This window comes from Panthera tigris, chromosome C1 (genome assembly GCF_018350195.1).
Source record: "Panthera tigris isolate Pti1 chromosome C1, P.tigris_Pti1_mat1.1, whole genome shotgun sequence".
In the NCBI taxonomy this organism is placed as follows: domain Eukaryota; kingdom Metazoa; phylum Chordata; class Mammalia; order Carnivora; family Felidae; genus Panthera; species Panthera tigris.
The window spans coordinates 11,214,270-11,233,498 of NC_056667.1; the positions used below are offsets into that span (position 1 = coordinate 11,214,270).

The following is a 19,229-nucleotide window of genomic DNA, read 5'->3' on the forward strand; positions in this document are numbered from 1 at the left end:
GCCCTGACCCCTTTCTTTCAGGCTTCTGCTCACCTCTGGGAGGTGACATGTCCCTGAGCAATCTGTCTAATGGAGTGTGGCGCCCCCCCAACCCTGGACTCTCTCTCTCTCTCCTCCTCTTCTCTTTCGTAACAGTAGTTACTGCTTGTCACGATGTATCTATTTATGTGTGGTCCAACTTCCCCACTAGACTGTAAGCTCCACAAGGGCAAGAACGTTGTCCATCTTAGCAGGCATACAGTAAGTGCTTCCTAAATATTTGGGAGCAAGAGGGGCGCCTGGGGGGCTCAGTCGGTTAGGCATCTGACTTCGGCTCAGGTCGTGATCTCCCAGTTCGTGGGTTCATGCCCTGCACAGGGCTCTGTGCTGACAGCTCAGAGCCTGGAGCCTGCTTTGGATTCTGTGTCTTCCTCTCTCTCTGTCCCTCCCCCACTTGCATTCTCTCTCTCTCTCTCTCTCTCTCTCTCTCTCAAAATAAATAAACATAAAATTTTTTTAAAAATATTTTGGAGAATGAATAAATGATGAGCTACACTTACCCTTGGAAAGATTGCAAAGGAAGCCCTTCAGAATGAGGCTCAGAGACCCCCAGCCCAAGATAGATTTGAACAACCCTGCCTGTGGCAGAAGAACTACAACAGTTGGCTTCTGGAAGCCCTTCTGCGTCAAGGACTCAGAGCCGTTGCCCTGAAAGAAATTCCTGGGCAGCTGGGTGGCTTAGGCGGTTGAGCAGCTGACTTGGGCACAGGTCATGATCTCACGGTTGGCGAGTTCGAGCCCCGCGTCGGGCTCTCTGCCGTCAGCGCAGAGCCTGCTTCTGACCCCTGGCCCCCCTTGCTCTCTGCCCCTCCCCTGCTTGCTCTGTCTCTCTCTCAAAAATAAATAAACATTAAAAAAAGAGAGAGAAAGAAAGAAATTCCTAAGTGTGGTAAAGTTTGCTTTGGGGAAGACATCACCAGTCTGGAAAAGAACAGGTCATCGGTGACTTGGAAATCCCTCGTCGGAGACCTTCTCACACCCGGCTTTCGTCTGTCAAGTGAGCGCCTGCTCCTCGTCGCCTTCACCTGCCGTCGCAGATCCTAGCCTTGGCCTCGGAGATCAGTTCATAAAGTCTTCTCTTTTGTTGTTGTGCAGGTACTGTGTGGTTTTACTGACTCCCGAGGCTACCAAGCTGGGTAAACCCTTTGAGGCTTTCCTGTCCTTTGCCCTGGCAAACACACAGGACACAGTGAGATTCGTGCACATCTACAGTAACCGGCAGCAGGAGTTTGCCACCACCTTATTACCGGACAGTGATACGTTCCCAGGAAGATCCGCGGTGAGTCGTGGATTCTCTTCTGACTCTGAGCTCTTGACAAGCTCATGGCGCCTGATACTGTTTTCTCCTCCTTTGGGAGTTTTGAATACAGGTTCCGGATCCAGAAATCTCTGAGCCTGTTTTGAAAGCCCACTCCTAAAACAGTCTTTGACCTTGGGGATTTCACCTCCTAGATTTTCAGCCTTAGACCTTCACAGAAAGCATCTTTCCTACGGGTAAAGGTTCAGGAGTGTCAGTTGTTTTCCCCAGTTTTTCTCCCCATGCCGGGTCTAGTCTTAGAGTACCTACTTTGTAAAATCTTCCTTAGACCACCAGGCTAAGGAATTTCTCCCTCCTTTACTTCTGCCTCTTTTTTTCACTTCATTTTAATTGATCTCTCCTTCCCTTCCCCTCCTTTGTCATCACTCTACAGAAGCATTAAATCCTCTCTTTGTCATCTTTTTGGTAATCATGGAAAATCTAAACGAGAAAGTTTCTTTATTATATTGAGTCAGAGGTTATAGAAAAAAGTCTACTCAGAAGAAAGAGCTTTAACTTTTAGCAAAAGCTGTGGAAAGTCACCATAGTTTCTTTGCCAGAAAAAAATGTAAATCTCTCGCGCATATTTTCTACCGATCCATATCCGTGTTTGAGTTCATTGCTGACTCCACTGGATCCTTTTTTCCACCCCCCACCCCACCCCCCCCCCCCGCGAAAAAAGACCAAACAGGAACTTCCCATTCTTTTGGAAAGACTTCTGATGGCTTCCTCTCTTTTCCCGCCAGGTGTCTATCTTGGAAAGGCGCACCACGGGAGGAAGGGTAGTGTATAAAACCCTCGAAGCTCCCTGGACAGGGAGTGAGAGCGATAAATTCACCCTCCTGGGCTATCTCGACCAGCTGCGCAGAGACCCCGCTCTCCTGTCCTCGGAGGCAGTGCTCCCCGACCTGACCGATGAACTTGCCCCTGTAAGCACGTGGCCCAGGAGAGGGGGCTCCGGGCAGGGCTCGTGAGGAGCCTGAGCAGAGGCTGGCAGCACGCAGTCGTGGGCAAGGACTTCTCCCGCCTGGGGTTCGGGCGCCCCGTCCTGACCGACGTGCGTTTTCTCTCCCAACAGATCTTCCTCCTCCGGTGGCTCTACTCCGCTTCTGACTACATCTCGGACTGCTGGGACAGCATATTTCACAACAACTGGTGGGAACATTGCTACTTTGAATTTCTCTTTCTCCAATGCTAGTAGAACCACTGTGTTTCTCTTGAAAACTCTGTCCTTCGATTTCAGTGTAAACTTGATCCAGACAAGTGGCAGGTCGTGTACACGTTTCCGACACGTGTTCGTTCCCTTTTTCTTCCTTGCAGTCACTTCACTTTTTACGTGTTTGCTGGTTGACCCTTTCCCACTGGTTGGGTGAGAAAGGATCACCTGGGCCGTGCTTTCACGCGGCACAGCCCGGGCCTGTCCTCTCCATCCAGGCGCCCCTGATGCCCAGCCCAGGGCCTGGCCCACACGGGGGCCGGCGTAGCGATGTACAAACCCGTCAGTGAGTTAACCAGAGAAGGGAGGCATGTCCCACCTCCACCCCCCAAAGTACCGCGAGCTCCTGAGGGACAGAGCCACGTTGCCCTCACGTCAGTGATTCCTGGCACCCAGCACAACTCCTGACAGATGGCAGGCCTTGGAGGACTGTCGGTGGGCGAATTAAATTTTAGAGCGCCGGTCCTAGAGGAAATTGCGAAAGGTCACCTTTTTCTTCCTGCTCTACCCCCTTTGGGCCATGTCTGAATTATTCTGGCTAGAAAAAAATCAAAATAAAGGAAATAGTCCCACAGACTTTTTAGCCACCGATACCACCCTTGACATCAGAAAGTTCTCCCACATTCACAATGTAAATCCTCTGACTTCCTTCTGCAGAACTTACTAAGCAGAACCTATTACGTTGAGACAAAATATCAAAATTTTATTTGTTTTAAAGTTTATCTTAGAGAGCATGAGCAGGGGAGAGGCGGAGAGAGAGAGGGAGAGAAAATCCCAAGCAGACTGCATGCTGTCAGTGTAGAGCCTGATGTGGGGCTCGAACTTACAAATCATGAGATCATGACCTGAGCTGAAATCAAGGATCAGACACTTAACCGACTGAGCCTCCCAGGCTCCCCGTAATATCAAGCTTTTGGAATAAGCAGTCTGAACTAAAATGGTGAGGGAAAAACTGTCTGCTTTCCCCACCACCACCCTCACCCTCAAAAGAAACCTCTATTTGTATGAAACTAGAAAGTGTTTATTGATACGAAGCCTTTTTGGTTTGGGGTTTTTTTGGTTTTGTTTTTTGGGTTTTGGTTTTTGGTTTTTTTTTTTGGTTTTGTTTGAGCCAGGGAGAAGATCCCTCATATCATGAACTGAGGTCACAGCAGCCCATCCAGAGCTGACCAGGGTTTATTCCCTTTGTTTTAGGCGGGAAATGATGCCCCTTCTGTCCCTGGTCTTCTCTGCCCTCTTCATCCTCTTTGGCACAGTCATCGTTCAGGCTTTCAGGTAAATGCCTGTGTGGCTTCTCAGTGGGATTTCCCAAGGGTGGGCCCCACACCTCGGGGTCATTTGTACTGTTCCTTCTGTAAAACTCTTTGTTTCTTTTTTTTTTTTTTAATTTTTTTAATGTTTATTTACTTTTGAGAGAGAAAGAATGAGAGAGTGAGCATGAGCGGGGGAGAGGCAGAGAGAGAGGGAGACACAGCATCCAAAGCAGGCTCCAGGCTCTGAGCTGTCAGCACAGAGCCCGACGCGGGGCTCGAACTCACCAACCTCATGATCATGACCTGAGCCGAAGTTGTATGCTTAACCGACTGAGCCACCCAGATGCCCCTGAACTCCTTGTTTCTTACTTTAGTGACTCGAACGATGAGCGAGAGTCAAACCCTCCAGATAAAGAGGAAGTCCACGAGAAGGCCGGGAAGACGGAGCCAAGCTTCACCAAAGAAAACAGCAGGTTTCTCTAACGGGACACCAAACCCACCCCCACCACACCACCCCGGCAGGAGAGCCACAGGCCGAGTTGGTCTGACAGAGCGGTGTTCCAGAACCAGTCTATACACGCACTCGGGTTCACCTCTTTGTGTGTGAGATGTGAATTTAGGGGCAAGTCAGCCGCCGGCTAGTGTTTACTGAGACCCCGTAGGCCTTTAGACACAGGACCTACTTACCTTCTACTCAGTACCTGCAGGCTCTCGATCTCAAATTTGATAATGGGGGCAGGAGGCCAAGTATGTCAGAGCCACTAGACGAGCCAGAAGCAGAGAAGGGTCCTAAAGCCGCTTCTCCACCAGCTGAACAGTAGCATCTGAAAGGCTCTTCGTAGGCCCAGGACCACCAAGGAGGGACCGTCCCTGTCCTGCCAGGGTGCCGGGCTCGAGAATATTAAATAACCTGTCTAGTCTGGTTGGAACAGAGCATTTTCTTCCTCCTATTTTTTTTTTTCCAAAGTAATGGCATTCCCCTGTCCTGATAACATCTTAATTCCTCGCTGTCTCCCCACAGCAAGATCCCTAAAAAGGGCTTCGTGGAGGTAACGGAACTCACAGACGTGACCTACACCAGTAACCTGGTCCGCCTGAGGCCGGGCCACATGAACGTGGTCCTCATCCTGTCGGACCCCACCAAGACCAGCCTACTGCAGAAGTTCGCTTTGGAGGTCTACACATTCACTGGGTAAGCTCGTGGGAGGGAGAGCAAGGGAGGGCACGTTCGGGTGAGGGGGGAGCTGGAGGACAGTTTCCTCCTTTTCCCCTTGACCACGGGGGGCTCCTTGCTTGCAGCGAGATGTTGGCTGCGACCTCTTCTCCCCTGACTCCCTGTCCCGATGCTTCTGAACAGAAGAGCTCACCCCCCGGCTTCTTCCCTGAGCCTTTCAGGGAGCTCTACCCCTGTCGCTCTCGTGTGCTTTTACTGAAGCCGGACACCGAGAGGGACCCAGGGGACACCCGGCAGGAGACAGGGCGGTGGGGCAAGCAGAGCGTGGCACGTGTTGAAGCAGCCCTCAGGTCCCAGGGGAGTCCCCCATTGTTCCCATCTTCAGGCCCCACCCGACGCAACGCCTCCTCCTGCCACTTGAAATCTGACTGAGGCACTCGTGTCCCCTGCAGTTAAAGGCGTCAGGGTGTGCCCTGAGTCTTTCTTCTGTCCTTCCGGCAGGAGCAGCTGCCTGCACTTCTCCTTCCTGAGTCTGGACAAACACAGAGAATGGCTGGAGTACTTGCTGGAGTTTGCTCAAGATGCAGCCCCGATCCCAAACCAGTATGACAAGCACTTCATGGAACGGGACTACACGGGCTACGTGCTGGCCCTGAACGGCCACAAGAAATACTTCTGCCTCTTCAAGCCCCAGAAAGCAGTGGAAGAGGAGGAAGCCATGGGGTCTTGCGGTGCCCTTGACTCTTCCCTCCATCTGGGCGAAGCGCGGGGGAAACCTTCCTGTGGCCTTGGACCCAGGCCCGTCAAAGGAAAATTGAGCAAGTTGTCCTTATGGATGGAGCGGCTGCTGGAAGGCTCCTTACAGAGGTTTTATATCCCGTCGTGGCCCGAGCTAGACTGAGAGGGGCTCAAGAGAGACTTAAACTCTTCAGGCCTTTTAACAGGCCCCTGCGAACAGGCCTTTTCAGGACTCAACCCATCACCGAGGACAGAGAATAGATTCTAGATTATCCTTCTGGAACAATGGCCAGAAGAATCTTTCCTTTGTCCTGTTCTAACCTAGGAGTGAAAAACACCTCAAGCTGAATCCCCCAGATCAAAAGATTTCCCTGTGGGTTTCTTCGCCCTCGTTTGAATGCCACACCATGTAAAGCAGACTGCTCATTCCCTCTTTTCTTGTCGTCCCGTCCCGTCACGTGCTCACACCTCGCTCCCCTGTCCCGTCTCTGTGCTGTGGGAGAAGCTGGGGGCTCCAGCCCGCAGCGGTACCCAGATGGAACCTCGCGAGCCCGGAGTGCTGGTCGGGTCACTCCCCACCCCCGCTCTGCTTCTGCCCCGGTGCACGCTGCGTCACCCGGACAGCCCGCGGCAGCTTCTAGGCCCTGCATCCCGAAAGAGGCCCGGTTCCAAGCAACCTTAACGTTTGATAGTTCTTCCAGTAGTCAGTGGCTAAAAGTGTATTTGGGGGGTATCCCCCTGCCCCAGTTTGGCAGCCAGAGTTTTAAAAGGCTGGGGATAAGTGGGGGCTCTGCATGTGAATTTGGTTTCCTTCCCAAGACAAAAGAAGGGAGGGCTGGGCAGTGACCGAAGTGACCTCTCGGTGGTGTCCCCCCCCCCGGCCGCCGCCTCAGCACTAGATGTCGCCAGGGAGGGATCTGCACGGCAGGAAGTACTGTAATGACTTTGAGCCTTTCACGTGTACGTTTTCCCATGCCTTTCTCCCTCTGTCAGTTTTAGGGTATGAATCTTAGGAGCCATGATTTGTGACCTTGTTCTCCGGACATAGAGACAAGCTGCTAGAAGCCAGTAGATGTTCAATGAAGACACCTCATTCCCACCTGCCATGAGTCAGGCTCGAGGAACCTCCAGTCGTGTCTCTTTAGTAAACTACCAGACCTGTCTTTGTATCAAGGGACTTAAAATTTCTTTTCAACAATTGTATTTTGAACACTGTTACCCCCAAAGTGCTGTAACTTTGGGCTCTCTCTTGTGACAAGTGACCCAAGACTTGTTCTAGACTCCTGTTTGGCAAAAGGCTTACTTTGAGCTTCTGGCCTAGATTTTGATATCTCCGTTGCTTTCACTCTTAACTCAACAACTGCTTCACCAGTAACAGGGTCCGACCCACCATCAGCACCCAGCTTGCAGAGCTCCAGTGCACGGTGGATCACACCAGCCAGTTAGAGAGCTTGCCTTTTTTTCTTGTCTTTTTTCTTTTCTTTTCTTTTCTTTTCTTTTTTTTTTTTTTTTTTTTTTTTTTTTTTTTTTTTTTAGGGCAGAACCACCGGTGGAGTTTGAACAACTTCCAAGAGTGGTCAGTTCTCCTGTCAAAGTAAATTTGCCCTTCTATAAAATGAAGGGTCGGAATCAGTGATGGGACATTTACTGAGTTAGTATTTCTTTAATCATAATTGCTTGAAACTAAGCGATTCGGATCCTGAATAATTTAAATATTGAGCTACAGTGGCAAGTAATTAGTTATTTAAGCCCAGGAGTTCCTGTAGTTTCCGTGGAGAGTCTGTAGCTTTATTTAAAAAAGAAAGAAAGAAAGAAATCACTGCCAGGCTGCATTTTTTTTCCACATGATCCTCTAAAAATTGGATGCTTGCTCTGGTGGCCGTATCTCCTGGCACCTGGCCCAGGCAGGCGTGATTAAGGGACTCATTTGGTTCCTCGATGCACCGTCCTCCGAGTTATTTTCTGGGTCTTTTACGGCCACGTTGCTGATGCGAGTGGTGTTTTGGTTCAGTGGTGGGCTTTTTAACTTCTGGTACTAATGGGATTCGTGACCTTCATTTCTGAAAACAGAATCTCCCCAGCTTTGTTCACTTTAAAAATGTTTCCCATTAAAATCAAAAGCACCTTCGGACAGTTAGCCGCACCCCCCCTTTGCACTGAGAAAGGAAAGTGAGAATAGGATTAGAAACATTCCTGGCAAGTTCTTCCACTGGTCTGTTTGGGGCTGAAAGAGATGTCCCCCAAGAGGACACTAGGGAGGTTTTACTTCGACTGAACTTCGCCCTTGACCACCCACGCCTATCCTCCTGAACGTTCCCATGAATTTGTTTACTTTTGTGTCAAATGTATGAGCCGCTGTCACACTCGGCCAATGCCACCTTTTCCCCTCTTGTGTGTAATCACACAGACCTAATTTCAGTTTTAAGTTAACTTCCTGGCCTTTGAATATGTTGAGACTGACAATGTTGTTTTATTTTTAGAAGTAGGGTTTTCTGGTTGATAGAGACTACGCATCATGTTTAGCAGATGGGGATGAAAACTGGCCTAAAACAAGTCTTTGTAGAATACACACCTACTTACAAATATTCTTTTTTATTGTCCAGGTGCCGGTGGCATAATTTGTCTAAGAGATTGTCAGCTATGAGTCAGCAGTGTTTCCATAAGACCACCTTGACTTCCATTAAGCACCATGGTCTCTCTCTGCCATCACCTACCGACCGTGAAAATTTGGCCGTACTTTTCAAATTAATAGGCTGATTGCCTCCTCGTTCAGCACATACATGTTTTTCCTGATTTAAAAAGAAATGCGGTCTAACTGTGTTTTAAGTGATTTGCTTTGTTTGGGAAAAGAGACTGGAAGCAGACACTCAAATGTTTTCCTGAGTAAAATTCTTTAAAAGCTGATGCAGAATGTCTTTACAGATGACATAATTGCTCGCATCCAAATGCCTGACCTTGTCCCTTGGAAACAAATGCAGTGTGGCAGCTGTGAAGGTGTCCACTCAGTTTGTCAAGGAGGAGGATGAAACTTGAGAGAGCGGTCTGAAAAGAAGGTGAATATTTTGCACTTTTGATACTCTTAGGAACAAATAACTCACTTGGCAAATGGTGTCTTTTTTATGTTGTTTTCGTTTTGTATTGTGAACAGGCACTGAAGCTGATGTTATTTTTGTTTTAAGAATATTACAGACTGGAAACAGAAATAAACTATTTTAATGTGTGACGATTACGCGTCGCCCTTGCATCGGGAAGAGGAGGGTTTGATCGTGGACCCGTTCTCAACAAAATTGAATTTGTGTGTAACTCAACACATGCCTGAATCTTCAGTGCAGATCTCAGGAGCTGCTATCCTAGAGGGTGGGCCAGCGCAAAGAGCAGATGATGCGAAACTGAGGCAGGGAGTAGGTTAAGGAAGTGTCACCGAGGGCACTTTGGAGGCCACCCGCTGTCTGGTTGAAAAGACACTCCATGCGCCCTCCTGGGCTGTTGGGTGGGCAGTTCCTTTGTGAGAGTCTGCATGTTACTTTCAAACTATTTGTTTATGTTCACAAATGGCCTAAAACCCGGACGCAGCCCTGAGTTCCTCAGGAGGAGCCATAGTGTAAAGGAAGACAAACTAGAGACATAGGAGATGTTTATACGGGATTCTGTCCTATGGGTTGTTTTCTTTTTTTATATTTCATTTCTCCAGTTTTTAGATAATCCTAAACTAAATGCTCTGTCCCTTGTAACAACACACGTGCTTCTCTTTAATTCAGACTCCTTAGAAATATTAGCTGTTGGATCAGACTTCTACTGAATGCCCTGATTTTACAGCCTCCAGTGACACTCTAGCAGAAGGTTTTACTGGCGTAAACTCTTGAGTACTCGCGCCTCTTGCACATAAATTCCTGAGAACCTGTCGTCGACACAAGCTGCTGATTTATCAGGAAGAGCACGAGGTTCAGACGACTGTCACTTTGGGGAGCACACACAGCATCTCAAACAGCAGGTTAGCCGCCAGGAGGGCCGTGTTTCCTACAAAGATAAAAAGACCAAAGGTGAACACCGAGCCAGCGGGCCGAGCCTCTCGCTTGCCTTTGTGCTGCCTTTCCAGATTCCCTCTTCTGCCCAGCCACCCTGTGGACACGCTTTCCCCTGAACCAGAAGGTTCTTTGTTTACAAACAGATTCCCACCCCAAAGGAAAGCCTATAATAATGGTGTGTATTGTATTTATCACCTACCCTCCTCCGAAGCTGACAGGCCTCAGTCTGTAAGTTCTCTAAATTGAAATTGTCGGGGCGGCCTCTGCTTTGAATCTCTCTCCTAAACCAGCTAACTGCCCACTTTTTTAATGTTAATAAACATCACTTAGGCCGCGACAATTCACTTCTCCATGAAACAGCAAAGGAGGAGAGGGGGCTATGCTATCCTACTACCAATTACCTTATCACTGTTCCTGCAGGCTGGTTTTCCTTCTGCTGACGGGAGGGCAAGCTAGTAAGAGCCACCTCCCAGGGGTGTGTGTTCGAGTTAATTAGCTCATGTCTGTAAGGTGTGGAGCAATAGGTTTATTTTCTTCACTGCAAAACACGCTCAGCAGGTTCCCAAGTTATACAAAAGGACGCAGCCATCTTCTACTTATTAAGCAGATTAATAGAATTTAAACTCGCAGCTGCTTACGGATCACAGCACTGTCGCTTACTCACCAGAAGGATCATAAGGCGGTGACACTTCCACAAGATCACAGCCCACCACGTTCAGGCCTTGACAACCCCGGATGATTTCCAGCGCCTGTGTAAGACCAAGCCCGAGTTGTCCACAGCAGTAACCATTGACCGGGAAAAGCAACTACAGAGATCTCAGTGGATCTCTCCCAATGCATGCCCACCCTTGGACTTGGAGCTGTTGCTTCCACTCGATAAACGTTTATCGACTGCCAGGCACACTGCTGGGCATCACGTAGACACCAATGGCCAACACACAGCCCCTGCTCCCGAGGGGGGTCCATCGTGTGATGATGGACACGAGCAAACCAGTCATTTCAATGTCATGCATGAAAGGCTTCAAGAAAAGCAAGCGTAGGGGTCCCTGGCTGGCTCGGTCAGTAGAGCATGCAGCTCTTGATCTCAGGGTTGTGAGTTCGAGCCCCGTGTTGGGTGCACAGATTACTTAAAAAAAAAAAAAAAAAAAAAAAAAAAAAAAAACCACAAGTGTAGCAAAGTATAATACAAAAACCACCCAAAGAGCTGGCTGAGGGAAGCCCTCCCCAAGGTGGAAACACTTAGTTCAAGGAATTGACCAAGCGGATTAGGGATAGGGCAGCCTGGGCAGAAAGACACACGCAAAGACCCCAAGATGGAAAGAAATACCGGTAGTTGGATGTGGCCAGAAGACAAGATAAGTGAGGGGGATGGTAGGAAGAAGTCACGTCATCTCAAAGAGTTTCCATTGTGCCGGTGAAAAGCCCAGAAGAATGATAAACTGAGGAATGAGGATTGTGTCTTAGAAATCTCTCCGAGGGGAACTGATGGAGAATGGCTTGGAAGAGGTAGTTGCTAACATGCCCCTTTCTTAGAGGAGATAAGATCATTGATAGGTGTAAGTGGCCTTCATTTATTTACTCAAGTGCCTTTGAGTTCCTACCCTTTAAGTCAGGCACTGTTCTAGACTGACGGGTGGGCTGGTAAAATAAAAGCCCTACCCTCCTGCAGCTTACCTTCCAGTTATAACCACACTCCAATTCTGCCTCCTGCATTAATTTATACTCAGCACACCTTAGATCTTTATTTGGGGGCCACCTGGGTGGCTCAGTTGGTTGAACATCCAACTCTTGATTTTGGCTCTGGCCATGATCTCACAATCATGAGGGTCCGCACGTCAGGGTCCACACTGGGCACGTCACCTGCTTGAGATTCTCTCTCCCTCTCCTTCTGCCCCTCCCTGCTCATGTGCACTCGCTCTCGCTCTCTCTCTCTCTCAAAAAAGGAAAAGAGAGAGCTTTATTTGGATGTTTCTAAAACTCTTGAACTACCTTGGTAGGTAGTCCCATAGTGAGCACTTTTTAAATTTAACCCCAAAAAGATAAGTTCAGTGTTTTTTTTTTTTTTTTTGGTTTTTTTTTTTTAATTTTTTTTAACGTTTATTTATTTTTGAGACAGGGAGAGACAGAGCATGAACGGGGGAGGGGCAGAGAGAGAGGGAGACACAGAATCTGAAACAGGCTCCAGGCTCTGAGCTGTCAGCACAGAGCCCGACGCGGGGCTCGAACTCACGGACCATGAGATCATGAACTGAGCTGAAGTCGGATGCTGAACCGACTGAGCCACCCAGGCGCCCCAAGTTCAGTGTTTTTAAGAGGGGATGCTGCAAACTGTCCCCATGAACCAACTACAGGTGATCAGAGGCACAAAGCTCAAATAACAGACAGTTATGTCCCAGAGAAGAAACGAGGGCCTTTGCCAAATCAGTCCACTCCTCGCGCCAGAAGAGTGTTCAACCTGTGGTCAGCCCTGAGCAGAGTAAAAGGCCAAGTGCCCTGCTTTTAAAATCCTATCCTGATCCTGAAGACTCACTACACGTCCCAGGGAAGTGGGGGGTGGGGGGGTGGCGGGGGGGGGTGCTGGCTAAGAATCCTCACCCCCGGGAACTATCACTGGTGAAACCTCCTTACCTGACTAGGGGTGAGACCAGCAATTTCGGGCGTCCCTGTCCCCGGGGCATAGGCGGGATCCAAGCCGTCAATGTCAAAGCTGATGTACACGGGTTTGCCTCCCATCTGCTGCCTCACTTCCCCCATCAGAGGAACCAGGGACTTCATCCAGCAGTCTTCAGCCAGGACCAGCCGGAAGCCCTGAGGAGGCAGGAAGTAAAGAGCAGGAGGTCGAGGCTTCTGCATGGCAGCATTTACGGGGCATTTCTCCTGTGCCAACCCCCACGCCAAGTGCTTGTGGACGCTTCACACGTGACCCCCCAATCTTCACGAGGATGGAACGGTCGTCCCCGTTTGACTGGTGAGGAAGGGAGGAACGACAGCTGGTGAAGAAGCAGGTAGGCAGTCGAAGCTGCCCCAGGGGGGACGGGATCGGAGAGCAGCTTGGCTAGGACGAAAGGGAGAAACTCGGGTCAGCTCGTGGTAGCACCTCCTCCAAGACTAGCCTTGGCACACTCTAAAAGCAGGGGACTTGGGTCTTTCCTGTTGGGATCTTGTCACACGTGTCCACCTAGGAGCCACTCTGCCTGGTGGGAAAGAGGACAGGAACCGGAAAGGTGGCCGCTCGCCTTGGCTTTGGGCCTCCCCAGCTCTTTTCCAGGCCAGCGACGGCCCAGGGACAGGTGTGTTTCCGCCCGTCTCCCCACCCCAGCGACGAGAGGCCTCCTTTGCCTCACGAACTAACAGCCTCGCTCCTCTCAGCTCCACGTGACCCTCTCGATGGCCACTCGGCCTTCCGTCCCGTTTTCTGAATTTGGTCACCGAAGCCCCTGTTGAATCTACAGCTACCACTGAGGGGGCACCGGACAGAAAGGCACTTTGCAGACTGGGGACAGAGGGAGGGGCGTTTGGTCTGTCACCTGGCTCCAGCTGTATCTGTAGGGATCCAGGGTCATGGCGGAGCCCCGGATGCCGATCTGCACCACACGCTTACAGTCCAGGAGTCCCTCGTCCACGCACCGGCGGAAGGGCGTCCCGTGATAGACCTTCTCTCCTAGGGCCTTGTCAGCCGTGTCCGTGTGGGCATCCACGTGCAGCAGCCCCACGGGGCCATGCCTGATGACAACACACAGCTCAGAGGCCAGACCTCCTCCTGGGGCCTGAGCACAGCCACCCCCTAGGCTACCGAACTTCCAAACTTCACGGCTCGTGGCCACGGAGCCGAGACCTGCCATCAATTACCGGCCTTGCAACTGGTTTCCGTCTGCAAATGGTTTAGCATCTCAGAGCGATAAACTCAGAGAAAGGCAGGCAGAGAACAGACAGGTACTGAAGCTTACCCACCCACTGCCTAGCACCACGAATTTTCTTCACTTGGAGACGGAGAGGCCCAGGAGGATGAGGAGGAAGGATGGGGGCTCAGGTGAGCTCGGCTGAACTAATCAGAGCCTGTCTACAACCGGGGCACCAAGAAGCAGCTTCAAACCCAGCTCCCTCTCCATAATCTCCATCAACCCTGCCGGCCGCCCCAAAGAAACATATCGTCTAAATCGATGCTGGGCAAGCCCAGCCTCCAGAAAACACTTGAGCCCACCCACCACCAACCAGAAGGCTGCCCACATGTCTTTCCCTCATATGGATACTGGAGCCGCCACCGCCTTGGCCCTTCTGCCTCTTCTTCAGGCTAATTAACCAAAGTTAGTTCGTCCCTGGTAGACTTCCATCACTAGAATATCCATTTTCCCGTTCTCTGGGGAAGGGGCCCTTTCGGGAAGAAACGGGGCCCCTCCCCGGCAAGCAACATCATTGTGCATTTGGCCTTTGAAGCAAAACAGAAACTGAAGTTAACCGGGGTTGTATATTTCGCGAGGGGCTCATCTTCCCAAAACAGAGGCACAGGCTGAGCATGCATTCACCAGAGCCGATGTAGGGCAAGCCAGGGTGGCCAGAAGTGTTAAAAATAAACTGTCTTGGCTCCCAGCTGGTGACTGACAGAGACACCTGGAGCTCGCCCGACCTTAATTTTGATCCACAGAAGCAACTCAGCCGGGAATTTCCTATCACCCCAAATAACCTGAGCCAGCAGAGGTCACTCGATGCCAGGGAGTCGCAAACAACTCATTCCCTAGCCCCTGAAGTTTGAAACCCTGTGGGGAACCAGACGCCCGGGACTTACTTTTTTGCCATCGCTTGCAATATAGGATATGTGATTGTGTGATCTCCACCTGCAAAGAGGAAAAAGAAAACATCTGACATGTGGATATGATGGGGGGGGGGGGGACCGTGTATTTTACAGAGCAATCCTCAAATCGCCCAACGGTGCCACCCTTTTGATTGGACTGAAGAACTATAACATACTCAGCTAAAATGAGATCTTGTTCAGTGGTGGGAAAATGGCCACTGGATACTCGGGATTACATTGTTATCTAAAAGAGGAAACGGGGACGCCTGGGTGGCGCAGTCGGTTAAGCGCCCGACTTCAGCCAGGTCACGATCTCGCGGTCTGTGAGTTCGAGCCCCGCGTCAGGCTCTGGGCTGACGGCTCGGAGCCTGGAGCCTGTTTCCGATTCTGTGTCTCCCTCTCTCTCTGCCCCTCCCCCGTTCATGCTCTGTCTCTCTCTGTCCCAAAAATAAATAAAAAACGTTGAAAAAAAAATTTTTTTAAAAATAAAAATAAAAGAGGAAATGAAGGGGCGCCTGGGTGGCTCAGTCAGTTAAGCGTCCGACTTTGGCTCAGGTCATGATCTCACGGTCTGTGAGTTCGAGCCCCACGTCGGGCTCTGTGCTGACAGCTCAGAGCCTGGAGCCTGTTTCAGATTCTGTGTCTCCCTCTCTCTCTGCCCCTCCCCTGTTCACGCTGTCTCTCTGTCTCAAAAATAAAAATAAAAAAACGTTAAAAAAAAAAATTTAAAAGAGGAAATGGGCACCTGGGTGGCTCAGTTGGTTAAGCATCCGACTTTGGCTCTGGTCATGATCTCACGGTTCATGGGATCAAGCCCCACGTCGGTCATGATCTCATGGTGCGTGGGATTGAGCCCCGCGTCAAGCTCTCTGCTGACAGCGTGGAGCCTGCTTGGGATTCTCTCTCTCCCTCTCTCTCTGCCCCTGTTGGCTCTCTCTCTCTCAAAACAAATAAATAAAATTTAAAAAGAGGAAACAAATTAAAGCTTACAGGTAAAATGTCTGGAACAGCTCTGTCCAGTAGAGCTTTCTTTCTGCAATGATGGGCATGTTCTCTAGCTGCACTGGCCACCGTGGTGGCCACTCCCCACATGTGGCCACTGGAATGTAGTTCAGGCCACGGAGGAGCTGAATTTTTTATTTTATTTTAATTACTTTTAATTTTACTTTTTAAAGTGTATTTATTTTGAGAGAAAAAAAACCGCACGAGCAGGGAAGGGGCAGGGAGAGAGGGAGAGAGGGAGAATCCCAAGCAGGCTCCTTACGGTCAGTGCAGAGCCCGATGCGGGGCTCGAACTCACGAACCGGGAGATCACGCCCTGAACCGAAATTGAGAGTCAGCCACTAAACCAACTGAAAATTAATTTCAGTTTCAATAACCACATGTGGCCAATGGGCACTGCACTGGCCAGCTCAGTAAAGAAGTATTACGACGGATGGCCGTTAAAAACAACAGTAGCCACATTTACAGAAGCTTAAAATGTGCCAGTCAGGATGCGGGGCACTTTATGTGCGCTTTCATTATGTGGCCCTCACACAACACAGTGAGGTAGGTGCTATGATTCCCATTTTACAGGTGAGGAAATGACGCAGGAGGGGCTAGGGAGAGGTAAAGCTGAGATTTCAAACTGCGTCCCTCCAGAAACCACACTCCACACCACGCACGATGTTCTGCAGGCTGGGCCCACGCTTTTGGCAAAAATACATTTGGATATTTGGAAAAAGGTCTGTGTCATTTTAACTCTTTGTGAACTGGAAGAGAAAGAGAAATGGAAGGGTGGGAGGGGTGGGGGATAAGAGGAAAACTGCCCCGTAGATGGACAGAGAGACCCTGACTTGGAGGAAAATGCCCCTTCGCACCTCTCTCTCAAAGTCATATAAAAGCAGGTTCTTGAAATAGTTAGGAAGTCACAACTGAGCCCCTGTTGTGAGCCTTCCCCCCGGGGCCTGGAATGGAGGAGGGAGGTGACAAAGGTGAGGTGGGTAGAGGCACTTGCTGGGATGCAAAATTTAAGGGACACCAAAAACAAAACAAAACGAAACAAAAAACCTCAGTAATTAAGATAAATACTAGTTTAATGTAATACTTTTAAAATTCAAAATCGGTACTCCCAAAAAAATCCATGATAAATTTTAAAGAAAGAGAGGATCAGTAACACTGCTATTCTGAGCCCTATCGGAGCCTCAGGCAAAAGGGAAAAGTCAGTCATATTTATTGTTGACTTTTGGCACCTCCCCCCCACCCCCCTTAAATTTTGCACTAAAGCAAATGCCTTGCCTGTGTGCTGACAGCTTAGAGCCTGGAGCCTGCTTTGGATTCTGTCTCCCTCTCCCTCTGCCCCTCCCCTGCTCACGCTCTGTCTGTCTCTCTCAAAAATAAATAAACATTAAAGTGAATGCGTTTGCCTCACCCTAGTCCATCCCTGTCAATTGTACCAGTCCAAAAATGTAAATATCCTCCCCCCAGGGGAGAAAAAACATTAATTAGAGGGGCGCCTGGGTGGGTTAGTTGGTTGAGCGTCGAACTCGATCGTGGCTCAGGTCGGCTCAGGTCACGATCTCACGGTCGTGGGATCCAGCCCAGCATCAGGTTCCGCACTGAGTATGGAGCCTGCTTGGGATTCTCTCTCTCCCTCTCTCTCTACCCCCACTCAAAATAAACAAACAAACAAACAAAAAGGATTACAAATTCTCTTTCCTATACCGTCTCCATATTCACTGCGGCTTGCCCGTGATAAATAAACCCTCCGTGCAGAGAACTGCACTTGCCCTCGTAGATGTTATTACCCAAGGTCAGAGGAATACAGCCAGCTGCCACGATTTTCTGATAGGCCTCTCGAATTAGACGGCAGCTGTCCTGAAGGTTGTAAAGATTGACATTGACATCACCTAGGTCTGCAACCGAGAGGGACTGGAAGGGGAGGGCCCCCGTGCTAGGGTTAGTCGTCCGAAGCATCACGGATTCTTCCCTGATCCGCCGGGGTCCAAATCTGGAGGAGGAAGAATCATCCTGTGAACCATCCCTGAAAGGTCAGAGGTCCTACCTCGGCCGGGGTTTCTCAGCCTCTGCACTGCTGATATTTGGGGCTGGATGAATCTTTGATGTGGGGGGCCATGCGGTACATTGTGGGATAGTTCCCCTGGTCTGTAACCGATTAGATGCCAGGAGCAAGTTGTGATAACCAAAAAGTCCTCCAAGGACACCACCAAATGTCCCCTGGGGTCAAAATCATCCCTGATTGAGAATCACTAAAACCCAGGCTGTATACTGAAGAGATTAAAGGCACAGATTTGGAAGCCCACCCAACACCAATTTACTAATTGGCATTAGATAACTTCTTCATCTCCGTGAGCCTCAGTTTCCTAATCTGTAAAATATTTACCCTCCTGGGTTGTTATAGGAATGAAGTGAGGTCATCTATGCAAAGCGCCTTGCATTCAGTAGACATTTAATAAATGGTGGCATTTCTACTTCAGATTATTAGTCTATACAGTATTTACATCTGTAAAGTGGCTGAGCCCAATCAGACATAGCTGATGCTCACTATTTAGGAAAACAGACGTGACTTCACTTCCTCTGCCATGATCTTGGGGGAAAAAATGCCTTGGGGCGCCTGCCTGGCTCAGTCGATAGAGTTTACCACCCTTATCTTGGGGTTGTAAATTCCAGCCCCACGCTGGGTGTAGAGGTTATTTAAAAATAATTTTTAGGGGCGCCTGGTTGGCTCAGTCTGTTAAACGTCAGACTTTGGCTCAGGTCATGATCTTGGCGGTCCGTGAGTTCGAGCCCCGCGTCAGGCTCTGTGCTGACAGCTCAGGGCCTGGAGCCTGCTTCTGATTCTGTGTGTGTGTGTGTGTGTGTGTGTGTGTGTGTCTCTCTCTGTCCCTTCCCCACTCATGCTCTGTCTCCCGTTCTCTCTCAAAAATGAGTAAATGTTTAAAAAAATTAAGAATTTAAAAAAATAATATATATTTTTTTAACCTTAAAAAAATAAAAGCCTCGTGTTTGAGCAATTCTTGATCGGGTGCCATCTAGATCAGGTGCCATCGGCATCGTGTGATGAGGGAGGGGGGAAACCAACGGCCTGTCAGTCGATTAGGGGCGTTCTGGAGCCGGCACCAGCTTCCACCCCCACCCTGGCTGAGGGGAGGCGCCGTCCGTGGGGCTTTCGCGCCCAGTGGCCTCGGGTGGTCCGGCCACGTGTCCCCCAGTCCTGCGGGCCTTACCTCGCCCCGGGCCGGTTGGAGGTCCCAATGTCCAGGGGCACCCCGACGAAGGCGGCGTCCAGCCCCTGGGGGGAGGCCTGCAGCGGCAGCCGCATCATGGAGCAGACGCCCACCGGCCGGGCCACGACCTCGGAGCTGGGGGGCTGGTTCCGGGGAGCATCGGAGGCCCGGCGGCGGGGGCTGCGGCCCAGGTGGCGGAGCCCCGCGGCAGGACGCGCGCCCCCGCGGGCCCCCAGGCTCCGGGCGCAGAGGGACCCCAGCCGCCGCAGCATGTCGCCCGCCGGTCCCCGCAGCGGCCCGAACGGCCCGGCCGACTGTGCTCAAAGGGCCGGCGGCCTGGGGATCAAGGGCGGACGAGGGGCCGCGCTCTCCCCGCCCCCTCTCTGGACTTCGGCCTCCGGCTCCCTCGGTAAATAGAACCGGGCCCCGGGGGACGCCCCCGCCCCCACCCCCGCGGCCACCGCACTGTCCC

The 19,229-nt window shown here is 50.5% G+C and overlaps 2 protein-coding genes across 7 annotated transcripts in view; one reads left to right on the forward strand and one right to left on the reverse strand.

Annotated features, from left to right (window-relative positions):
* The window catches only part of DNAJC16 (DnaJ heat shock protein family (Hsp40) member C16), a 44,006-nt gene extending 35,066 nt beyond the window's left edge, over positions 1-8,940 (forward strand). For 5 of the 6 annotated variants that reach the window (XM_042994750.1, XM_042994754.1, XM_042994751.1 and 2 more), the window contains 7 exons: positions 1,135-1,318; positions 2,083-2,265; positions 2,415-2,491; positions 3,747-3,827; positions 4,180-4,278; positions 4,827-4,997; positions 5,481-5,944. In XM_042994750.1, the coding sequence (XP_042850684.1) occupies positions 1,135-1,318; positions 2,083-2,265; positions 2,415-2,491; positions 3,747-3,827; positions 4,180-4,278; positions 4,827-4,997; positions 5,481-5,880 (1,195 nt within the window). In that variant the 3' untranslated portion in view covers positions 5,881-5,944. Of the gene's footprint in view, positions 1-1,134; positions 1,319-2,082; positions 2,266-2,414; positions 2,492-3,746; positions 3,828-4,179; positions 4,279-4,826; positions 4,998-5,480; positions 6,678-8,320 lie in introns of those variants that run through there. The other variant, XR_006220799.1, reaches the window with a different exon arrangement.
* A 16-nt stretch (positions 8,941-8,956) lies between these two features.
* On the reverse strand, positions 8,957-19,029 carry AGMAT (agmatinase). Its single transcript, XM_042994755.1, has 7 exons — positions 18,758-19,029; positions 17,318-17,520; positions 14,526-14,574; positions 13,270-13,465; positions 12,371-12,550; positions 10,407-10,491; positions 8,957-9,734 (listed from the first exon to the last, which is right to left on the reverse strand). Exons 1-7 carry the CDS (start codon positions 19,027-19,029, stop codon positions 9,661-9,663), a joined length of 1,059 nt encoding a protein of 352 aa, XP_042850689.1. The 3' UTR covers positions 8,957-9,660.
* Positions 19,030-19,229: the final 200 nt, after the last annotated feature.

Excerpts from the sequence above, each read along its gene's own strand:
- AGMAT (XM_042994755.1), bottom strand. The coding sequence starts at position 19,029 with ATGCTGCGGCGGCTGGGGTCCCTCTGCGCCCGGAGCCTGGGGGCCCGC. Across the intron at positions 17,521-18,757 it reads TCCAACCGGCCCGGGGCGAG|ATTTGGACCCCGGCGGATCA; the intron begins GTAAGGCCCGCA and ends TTCCTCCTCCAG. Across the intron at positions 12,551-13,269 it reads ACAGATACAGCTGGAGCCAG|GGCTTCCGGCTGGTCCTGGC; the intron begins GTGACAGACCAA and ends CTGCCTCCTCAG.